The sequence below is a fragment of the Fulmarus glacialis genome, unplaced genomic scaffold (assembly GCF_000690835.1).
Source record: "Fulmarus glacialis isolate BGI_N327 unplaced genomic scaffold, ASM69083v1 scaffold16436, whole genome shotgun sequence".
In the NCBI taxonomy this organism is placed as follows: Eukaryota; Metazoa; Chordata; class Aves; order Procellariiformes; family Procellariidae; genus Fulmarus; species Fulmarus glacialis.
In genome coordinates this window covers 840-11,211 of record NW_009217621.1, presented here as the reverse complement: position 1 = coordinate 11,211, position 10,372 = coordinate 840, and the positions used below count along the sequence as shown (strand labels likewise).

At 48.7% G+C, this 10,372-nt stretch overlaps 1 protein-coding gene across 2 annotated transcripts in view; it reads left to right on the top strand.

Annotated features, from left to right (window-relative positions):
* Positions 1-9,449, top strand: part of ZCCHC17 (zinc finger, CCHC domain containing 17) — a 15,388-nt gene extending 5,939 nt beyond the window's left edge. Inside the window, exons 6-7 of one of the 2 annotated variants that reach the window (XM_009579748.1) lie at positions 40-188; positions 9,273-9,449. In XM_009579748.1, the coding sequence (XP_009578043.1) occupies positions 40-188; positions 9,273-9,449 (326 nt within the window). Of the gene's footprint in view, positions 1-39; positions 189-9,269 lie in introns of both variants that reach the window. The other variant, XM_009579747.1, reaches the window with a different exon arrangement.
* Positions 9,450-10,372: the final 923 nt, after the last annotated feature.

The following is a 10,372-nucleotide window of genomic DNA, read 5'->3' as shown; positions in this document are numbered from 1 at the left end:
GGGGGGGGGTGGGCTGCTCCTTCAAATACTATTTTACAGGTCATTTTGCCAAGGAGTGTTTCGTGCAGCCTGGAGGTACCAAATATAGCCTCATTCCAGAAGAGGATGAAGAGGAGGTGGCAGCAGCAGGATATGAAAGAGATAAAAAGACCAACCTGGCTGACGATTCTTCAAAAAAAAGGAAAAAGGTATGAGATGCCCTACTGCTGGCCTGGAAAAGTGAGCCAGATAATTTGTTCTGAATAGTTACATCTGTGATTTACTACAGCAATGTGGCTATGAGTAGCCAGTTCTGGGCTGAGAAGGTGGCTCAGTTTTCTGCAGATTCTGTAGCAAAACAAGAATCTCCTCTGCAGACTTCTTAGTAATTCTTATACTTTTCTCCCTTTGTTCTTGTTAAACTGTCTTTAAGACGGTTTTGTGCTATAATGCACAGTCCTCAAAAGAGATTTCTTACAGTGAGAAAAGGATTTTTTTTTCTTCGTCTTTGTGAGGCTCTATAGAAATTGCTTCAGTTTCCTGAATTTCTGTGATTCTTGGCAATAACCCTGTTGCCCCTCCTTTCTCACTGCTCTTTCCGTAACACCTTTCTTTCATCTGAACTAAACGCCCTGCTGCCTTGCTTCAGCAGATATCCTGACCCAGTCAGTGCCATGTGAACTAGGCTTATCTGCACATGCCAGGGAAAATCGCTGGTTGTATTTGCACAGGGAGCGTACTCCCATTTCCAGGCTCTAAAGCAATTTTTGTCTATGTGAAAATGTCAAGAGGTAAGAGACCTTTTGTGTCCAGTGTTTGAACTCTGGCTTCAGAGCATGCTGGTATAAAGCATAGGGGAGACCTGAATCCAGAACAGGAGCAGGAGACCCGAATCCAAAACAGGTGGTCAGTCTGTTTATACAGCAATGAGTATTCCAGTTCTAGATGTCAGTAAATAAACTGTTTAATCAGCCTCTTCACAACTGGAGTCCAACTTTTAATTACACTTCCAAAGCCCTTTTTTCTTTCTTTCTTTTTTTTTTTTTTTTTCTCTTTCCAGCTCTGTGGCCTGTCTGTATCCCTGGAGAGGGGCAACAGGCAGAAAAGGTGGTGGGTTTCATTTTTACTGGAGAGGGACAAGGATGATGTTAGCAATTGCAGTTAGCTATTGCACAGTGAGAACTAACTTCTTAGGCCTTAGTTCTCCCTGGCTCACTGAGAGTTAAACCAGTACTGGTGCTCGTAGGAGAGACTGCAGATGTTGGAAACAGGGAATGGAGGAGTCTGTTTTGATGGCAACACACAGACCAGTCCAGAGTGACTGACACTGGTAGCTGAAGTCTCGCTTCCAGTCATGTTTTTCACTGCTAATGTGGCTTCTGGCACTTTGGTACACTCCTACTTGAGAGAGGAGTAGCTGGGGCTGTTTGTGGGATTGTAGGTGGTGACTGCACCAGAGCAGAAGAGACGGGTGTGTCGTGACTTTCCTTGTGTCAACCCCTGCCCTGTGGCATACCTGTTTCTGCCCTACAGTCAGTACAAAATGAAGTTAGCGTTAATTTGATGCCTAATTTGCAGTTCTGGTTTGCTTAGTAGTGCTCCGGATAGCTGATTCAGTAGCGGGAACCGGATCTCTCTTGACGGTAGATCCTGTTGCCCGGTTCCATCCCAAGATGTACTTTGCTTTCCCACTACGTAGGTTCTTATTCAAGAATGTCTTGGACTTGTCTGCAGAGTGTCATTACGCTGTGACAGAAAATACACACACTTCTTTCTATTCTGATGTCGGAAGCACGTGATTGAACTGGGTCGGCTCTCAGATCCCAGGCTAACTGCAACTCTGACCTTTCCAGACTCCAGATGTTGGGCTTCTTTCTTGCCATGGAGCGGTGTGAGAGCAGGCCGTAATAATGGTAATACCTCAGCAGGGCTGGCCTCTCCTGCCTTGGGTTCTCTCCCCTCTAGCAGTGATGATGGTTTGTCTGGTAAAGGCTTTGTGTAACGGCTATTTAAATGCTGTGAGGGAAAAATTACACTGAGGTGCGCAAATAGCTCGTTATGTCAGTGCCCATCCACCGGGGTGGGGAGTCCCTGTGGTGTCTTGCCCTGCTGAGACTACAGGATATGTGGGTCACTGTCCTGAAGTTGTTACTAATTTTTTGGGGTCGGTGGATTAACAGCCTTCTTTTAAGTCTTGCTTGTTCTTTTGATCTTCCTCCCTTCTCAAGGAGGAGATCAAAAGTTTTCAGATGTTTTCCAGTGCTGGAAAATAAAACTTTGAGCTTTTTGGAGGCAGGATGTGGGATCCTCGAAATGAATAGCTCCCTTGTTGTCTTGAGTGCCTGCTGTGATCTTGTCTGGGAGCCACCATGTGCTTCCCTGCTTGCCTGGAGCCCCAGGGAGATTTACACAAAGTAGAAATAGCTCAATCTACCTTGCTGACCCCATCCCATCTCATGTTTGTAACATAAATGTAGAGCTTATATTTTTAAATGAGTAATAGGGACACCGATTAGTGTCATAGCAATGGTATTAATGCTTTTGGTTGTTCATGATCGATGTTTTCTGTTTCCTTCATCTGATGCTTCCTTGCTGTCCCCGGGTGCTCTTCACTCTCCCCAGAGACTCCTCTCCTTACAGAGATACGCCGGGGTCCTCACTCCCATTTATCTCGGCTTGCCTTCCCAATGGTTCCTCAGTTCCTCGTTTCCCTCTTGCCTAAGCCCCGCAGCGTTTGCAGGAGTAAGAGACAGCTGGGGGCTTCAGGTCTCTGCACGGGCCCAGGCTTCTGCTGTGACCGAGGGCACAAGTCTTCCTAGAGACAGATCACCCTGTTAGTACTCTGCACATGAGAGCACTGTCCTGCCTCCTGTAATCCCTGAGAAAATAAGCGACTTGAGGGAGGTGCTGCTGTCGCAGCGCTGTGCGGAAGTACCGGAGATCATCCGAGGAGTCGCTGACAGCTGCGCGGGCATGTGGCTGCGTCCCTTTCGCTTTTACTCTTTGGGTCGCAGGGTGAAGGAGCTCCTATGGGAACCCGGCAGCATGCCTGTGCTGAGCTTGCGTGGGAGGGAGGCGTGCTGAGAAGAAATGAACCCTTCTGATTCTTCTCTCCTGTGTGTCTTTCAAGAAAAGATCTGCTGTTTCGACACCAGGAGTAACCCCTTTAATTTGAATTCTACAAAAGCGTCCCATCTTCTGCTCAGATACATTGATTAACTTACTTATCCCTGGGGTAGTTTTGCAACCGTCATTGGAATTGCGTAGTAAATGTGACCTGTGATGGCTTTTCGGCAGACTTTGCTGCTCCTTCTCCCACTGTGTAAAAGATTTCCAGGCAATCTGCTTGCAGATGTTGCTCTCTTCATGTGAAAACCTCACCTTCTTGATTGTTGTTTGTTCAGTGACCTGTAATTCATCAAGCCTTAGTCAATCCTCACTTGTAGCTGGTACTTGTTTTACTAGTTCTTAAATAGCATTAGCTCAGGGCGCAGCACTTCACACACTATGCTGTTCTCTTATTATCCTTATCTGTGTTTTTCTGAACTTTGCTGTATTTATTTAATGACCATAGACTGGATTCTTCTCATCAGATTAATTCTGACTGATCCTCAAACAAGGGATGCAATAATACCTTTAGATTTACATAATGAATCTTGTTTGGAATTAAACTGAGTGGTGGAATTTCACTTTTTTCTTTTTTTTTTTTCTTCTTTTTAAGTATTAAAAAACCCTTGAAGGAATACTGGCACCTCTCTAGAGATGCAGAAAGACATATGTCTGGAAATCCATTCTAATTTTTCACAAGGACAGAGACTTCATAAAGTCTCTGAATGAGACCATAACTCCACAAAAGGATCTGGCAAAAAATATTTAAACTTCTTGGAGAGTTCTGGACACTCCCCTCTTATCTCAAAATCAAATACCTTTAGAAGGAATGAACTGTTATGACATTCTTAAAGCGTAGCCCCGAGTAGCTTTCCTTACAAAGGACAGGAGAGAGCCTGGTGTGCTAATGTGGTCCCCTCTTAGCACCAGCTTTTTGAAAATAACTAGAGCAGTAGGAGAACCAGCACTATCAGCCTGTTGCTCTTCTGCATGCCAGCTCCCAACGCGGGTTTTGCAGATGACAGGTTTTGAGAAGCAAGTTTGTTCTGTTTTGGTAGAATTGTAATCATTACATAAATTGGACAAGACGTGCAAGGAATTGTAACGTGCAGGTCTTCATACTTGTTGGCCCTCTGCATCTTTACACTGAGAGTCTGCTTGGGCAAAATCCACTCAAAATGTTGACACAAATGCAGTGTTTGCAGTTCTGGGGGAGTGCCTGGGTGTGCCTGAGAGCTGAGTTGAGCTTCATCCATCAGCAGCCATCGGTTCTGGAGACCAGTTTGAAGCTCAGGGCGCGGCAGGGCTTTGCTGCTGTTGCTGGAGGCAGAAATCTGGCCCTTGCCTTGGCACTGCCCTCTCAATGCGTAAACTAGAGAAACACTCTTGCTTGCGCAGTGATGAGTCGACTTGTCGCCCAGTACCGGGATGCTGGAGTTTAAAGAAATCTCTGGTTTAATAGAAGATTGCAGCTTGTGCAGGATGATGTCACAGCAGCTCTGCCTTCTGCTACAGAAAATGTTAAGCTCTTCTGTCGCTGGCTTGCTCCCTGCAGTATTTGCAGTCCGGCGTGTGCTTATGCTGTGGTGCTTGTATTACTGCACTGGAAGTACTTATTTCTGTTGTTGTGAGTGGTTTTGCTGTTAGACACCCCCCCCAAAAGGGGAAACTGAGGGTTTGTTTTTTTTTTTTTTCCCAGCCAGCACAATGTCTACGTGTGTACTTTTACTTCCCCTGTAATCCTGAAGGGACTGGCGTGACATCCTGTCCTGTCTTCAGCCTTCACAGGCTGAGTAAGTTTCCCAAGCTCTGGAATGAAACTCTGTTAGTTGTTAAGGTCTTGTCAAACTTTCTCACCGTGTGCACAGGCTGGAAAAGCTTGAGAAAATTCTCCTCGCTGCACCCCCTTTCTGTAGAAGATTTAACTCTTTACCATCCTCTTCTTCTAAAGACTGTTATAATTTGCTTCTGCCCGGGGTAGGGAGTGAGTAGGGGACTTTGTAGTGAGTCTGGTATTGTCCCACAGAAAAATTTAGGCTGTCAAATTTTGGGTGACATCAATGATCATAGTGCTATTGTGGAGCTACAAAAAACTGATACTTGCCAAGGGTCTGCTAGGTGTGGAGTGAACTCAATCCTCTGCTCTTCTCCCTGGAGTCCCCGAGGACTCTTTGCTTGATGTTCAGCTCCCAGCTATGCGTTGTCTTTGCTCTTCCACCTCCCTGAAAGAGTTGTTCTGTTTCACATTAAATAAGCTACTAGCTCCCTTCCTTTGTTGTTCCTAATTGATAGCCTGTATCTGGTGCTATGACACACAATCCATGCTAAATTGATGTCTTTAGCTGGGCCTTTTGTGTCCCCACTCTTACGGGAGAATATGTTGGTTTTAAATGAAATGTAGACAGACTCGGCTTGTCTTCCCGTAAGCCAGTACATTAATCTTCATATGGAAACTGCACTTGTCTGGAAGTGGTTGAAGCTAATGGAAGAAATGTTTTGTGGGGAGGAGGGGGGAACCCAGCCCTCCCTGTGCTCTCCTCATTGGGACACTTCTTTTTCCCCAAGCAATTTTAAGACAATTTGTGCTTCAGGGGAAGATTGTGGGTGGCACTGGAGGGCTACCAGCACCCCTGCGCCCTTGCTGTTAACGCATATGTAAATACAGCACGGGCTTGGCTTTAACGTGCTTGCCTTCCTTGGTGAGCAAACTGAGCACCTCCGAGCCTGCAGCAGATGATGCAGAGTCAGGATGTAAAAGTCAGTTATTGTAGGGGATTTTTCCCCCCTGCCCCTTTGCCTCATTTTTCATGCTGTGCTTAGCAGCTGCTTCTGGCTTTTGTTTCGAACAGATGAATGCTGGTTTCTTAGCTTGGAGTCCTCTGGGTGAATACGCACATGCTGCCATGTCTCGGGCTTCCTCCTGTGAAATGAGTTTTCTTTACGTGGATGCTTTCCAATCCATTTCCAGCTAGGGTTGTTCTTTTCCCCTGGGTGTTGTGGGTGTGTAACAGGCCTAAGGCAGCACCTGTGGGCACCCGAGGCAGGAGGGGGAGTATCTCACGCTGGACCCACAAAACCGGTGTCAGTGCTGGGTTCAGACCTTTAGCCCCCATGGCCAGCCCTGTGCTGTGCCTACTTGTGTTGGAACAGGTGGAAATACTTGCCCATACAATCATTCTTATTTTGTACAGGTATCTCATGTGTATCTGTGGCTGATTGCGGCTGTTCCCTTCATCTAATCATGCGCTCGTTTTCTCTCCCTTGGCTTAGCTTCTAGGGTAGCTGTGGATGTCCGCAGCAGCTGGCCAAGGAGGATAGCCTCACCGAGGACTCGTCCTGCCTGTAGTCCTGCAACTGGCATAACCGTGCCGTTGGGCTTGGTGCTGCTTTCTGCTTCCTCGTGAAATGAGTGCATGGCACTAACAGCCCTGCCAAGGCAAGGGTGACTTACAGCAGACCTCTCCCAGTAAAACTCTCTGCAAGCCCAAGGGTGGCCTTGAGGTCATTGGGGACACTCTTGGCAAAGAAAATAAGTGGAACTGTTGGCTTGGGGGCTCCAGGCTTCTCCCATTACACTCCCTTCTGTAGCGGAATGTAAAACACGTTTGTGTGTTATGTTTGGGACTGTCATTTGACTGCTGTCTGTCTCCCATTGTGCTGCTCCCCAAAGCCTGTGCGCAGCAGCGCTCTGAAGAAACCATTTAAATTAGAGGTGGGGGGGGGAAACATGGCTTTTTGTCTGGCTTACCAAGACTCCTTTTCCCAGTCTAGCGATGCCTTGAAGTGAATGCCCTGGGCTTCTCCCACCTGCTAGTGCCTGCTCAGCAGACTCGTTACTGCTGCTAACGGAGCGCTCAGCCCACCGGAGGGGGTGGTCAGCATGGGAGGCTGTGCCATGGCCATGGCTCCTTGCTCATGCTCTGCTTCGAGGGCGTTTTGACCCCAGCTGCAGTGCTGCTGTGCCATCTCAACCGCGGGGCATGTCTTTACAAACCCAGGGTGACACCAGTCTGCAGGAGATGCATGCAGCAAAGATAAAATATGCTCAGGGGGAAAGGAGCTGGGCTATGACTAAGGGATAAAACCTCGGCTAGTGCAGCTAGCAGTGGTACGTGTATCCCTGGCACCTGGCTGCATAGTTAAGTTATGGAAGAGAAGACAATGCTGGATTGCAGCAAGTTTGGGGACGATTGTGCCCAGTCTTACGGGTGCACGAGTTCCAGAGCAGTGAGCACACATGGATCACTTGGGAAGGTGCAGCTCGCTTTAAGCAAAAATGCTGGTATATGGCTTGGTCAAAGCAGCAAGCTTTGCTTGCTGGGTTGCGTTCCTCACTGGCGTTGTCTAAGCCTATCGCAGGTAATCACATGGGCTTGGGTTGCCTTGCTAGCCCATCTCCGCTTCATGAAACCCTCTTTTGCTTCTTTCCTTTGCTATCTTCTTTATGTCCTTGAATAGAATGAAAATTCATGATAGCCATTTTCATGGGAAGGTCTCTCTTTGATGTTGGTGTGACCGTGGATGAGATCAGTGGATCCTCCTTGGAGGCCAGTGTTGCTGGGCTTGGACAGAAAGCTGGAACCCTTACTGATCTTAGCAATCTTGAAGTGCTTTGTGTTAGGCATGTGCAAAATACTAAAATTACTTTTTTTTATGGGCCCTCTCACCTGCATGCTGCTTTCCTTTACTTCCCAGAACAAGTGGCATTAGAGAAAATACCTCATTTTTGCAGGACTTCTTTTTCAAAGCATCTTTCTAAAATATACCTGAAACAAGTATCTTCCCTTTTGTTCCAAGAGTTGGTCTACGCAATGGTTTTGCAGGTATTTGGAGAATTGGAAAGGTGAGTTGTGCTGGGATCAGATTTGAATGTTTGTTTATTTGTGCACAAAAGCCGACCACGCCGGCTGATGCCTTTTGAGCCTGTGTTCCTGGCTCCGGGACGGCTCGGGTTGGCGCTGGCTGTCCAGCCTGCCTCCGGCGCTGGCCGCCCTGGCCGGAGGGCAGTGGTTTACCGAGCCGTCAGGCTGCCCCGGTGCTCGGCTGGCTCCCGAGAGCTGCGGTCAGCATTTCTCATCCTGCTCCTTCACCTGGAAGGGGGTGAAGCAATGGGCAGAGCGGGGCTGGCAGCTGGGCTGTGCGTGCTGCCAGCACAGGCAGATCAGATCCTCTCCCCCAGTACTGCTTTCTAATTAAATATACACAAATTGCTATACTGCATCATTAAATGGTCTTTATCTGCTTCGGGATGCTCTGCCCGATGCGATTCCAGGGGAAGGTGTACCGTGGTGCTGATTTTAGAGTAATCTCTGCTTGGTAGTTACTGTCAGAAGCCTGAAAATTGAGGGTTTAGATCCCTTTCAAAGTTCCTTACGAGCTTTATTCCAGCACCAGCTGTTCTTACTCTGCATCTAAATGTCAGGTCTTGAGCTCTGCCTAGCTGTTGCTTCAGGGCTTCACAGAAACACAACCTGGGGGTCTCAGTGCAGCCCCTGGACTCTGCCTGTGTGCGGGGGGAGAGGGTGAGAAGCTGCGAGAGCAGGAGGGTGTGCAATCTGTTCTGAGATTGTGCAAAGAGTTGCTGCTTGCAAAAGGGCGCTTTCCTCATCCCGGCTCCCCTCCAGGGACAGCTGCAAGAAACTCTGACTGGCATTTCTTGGGCTTTCCTGCAAGGAGAAGGGTGTGTTGTCGTGAGTGCTGCAGCACATCAGCGCTCGTTTCCTGGCAGTCTGTGGGCTGACGGTGGTGTGGGGAAGCGGGGATGGTGCTCGTGTCCAGCTGGCTATTTTAGAAACCCATTTCGTTGGCAAAAAGGCTTCATCCTGCCAACCTCTATTAATAAAGAATAGCCTTAAATAATGGAGTAAGCTCTAACTGTGGAGGGATGGCAAGGACTCTCTTTTTGTGATTTGACTAACAGTTTACAGGCTTGGATTTACATTTTGATACCCCTCTGCTCTGATAGCTGCCATACCCTGCTCGGTGCAGCTGTGGACTGACAGCAGTGGTTAAATCCTGGCTTGCTGGGGCAGAAGCTTTGTGCACCTTCCGTGTCGGAACAGGCTTGCCCTTGTCACAGCTTGTGAGGCACTCATTACAGAAAGTGTCTCGCTGCCCTGGTGAGCACAAGTGACAGTTCTCTCACGTGCAAGGCTTTTTATTTATTTTCCTTCATTCGCCAGGAGAAGAAGAAGAAAAAGAAGCACAAGAATAAGCAGTCCTCCGAGTCGGACTCAGACAGCTCGGACTCGGACAGTGATGGGGCTCAGCTGGCCAGCAAGAGGAGCAAGCATTCGGGGAAGCCCAGCAAGGCTCAGAAGAAGAAGAAGAAAAAGAAGCATAAGAAGAAGCCCCGGGATTGAGCGGGCAGGCAGGCAGGGGTACCGGCATTGTGAGTCCCTGGCGTACACCACGAGGAGCGAGCAGAACTGAGCCAGCGCGCCCCTTGCTCCGGGGACGAGGAGTTTCCTTCTAAACGTGTGGTGTTACAGGTGTTGACTTCGATACAAGTTGTCCTCTGTTACCTTCGGCGCGGGCTGCCATTTTCTCCTACCAGTAGGCCCTCCTGCCAAAATTGGCTAATTACACCCCTTCGTCGGCACCTCTCCCATCCTGTAGCCTCACGTTTCGCTGGGTAAGCTGCCAGCGCTCGGCAGTGCGGCCAGCTGCGCCTGCATGACATCAGCCCCATCCAGTTGCCTGTGAAAGGTGGAGCCGCGCAGCTGTGCCCTCCCTGCCTGTCCCCTCACCGCTCTGGGGGACAGGGGTGGTTGCTGCTGGGCCCTGCGATGGGGTTACATCCTGCCAGCCGGTAATGGTGCTGAGCTGCTTGGCTTCGGTCCCCAAACCCTCCCCCAGCCTCACTCGTTTTGTCTGCAAACATTGGGAGTGGAAGAGTAAGAAGCAAATGGGTGAGTGGAGCTATTTTAAGTAAACGTTAACTGTGGTGTGTTTGCTGCCTTGGTAAGTGATGGAAAATAAATCTCTCCAATCTCCAGTTGTACTTTGTACCAGGTCTTTTCTTTTTTACGTGCCACGCTTCATCTTGGTGAAAAAATAGGGCTAGCTGCATGGGAGGGCACGCAGTTTTTTGAAACTCCTGGCTGCTTTCAGACGTTCCCCAGGGTGGGAAGCGTGTGTGTGATGAGGTGACCCCTATGAGAAGCCTGGTGCCTTCTGGTAACGAGCAACTGGAGCATAAATCTTGTAACTGGAGCTGAAGGTCAGGGGAAGGGATGGCAAAGGGCTGGGCTGCACCGGGCCGGGTCTGAGGTTGCTCCGGGCT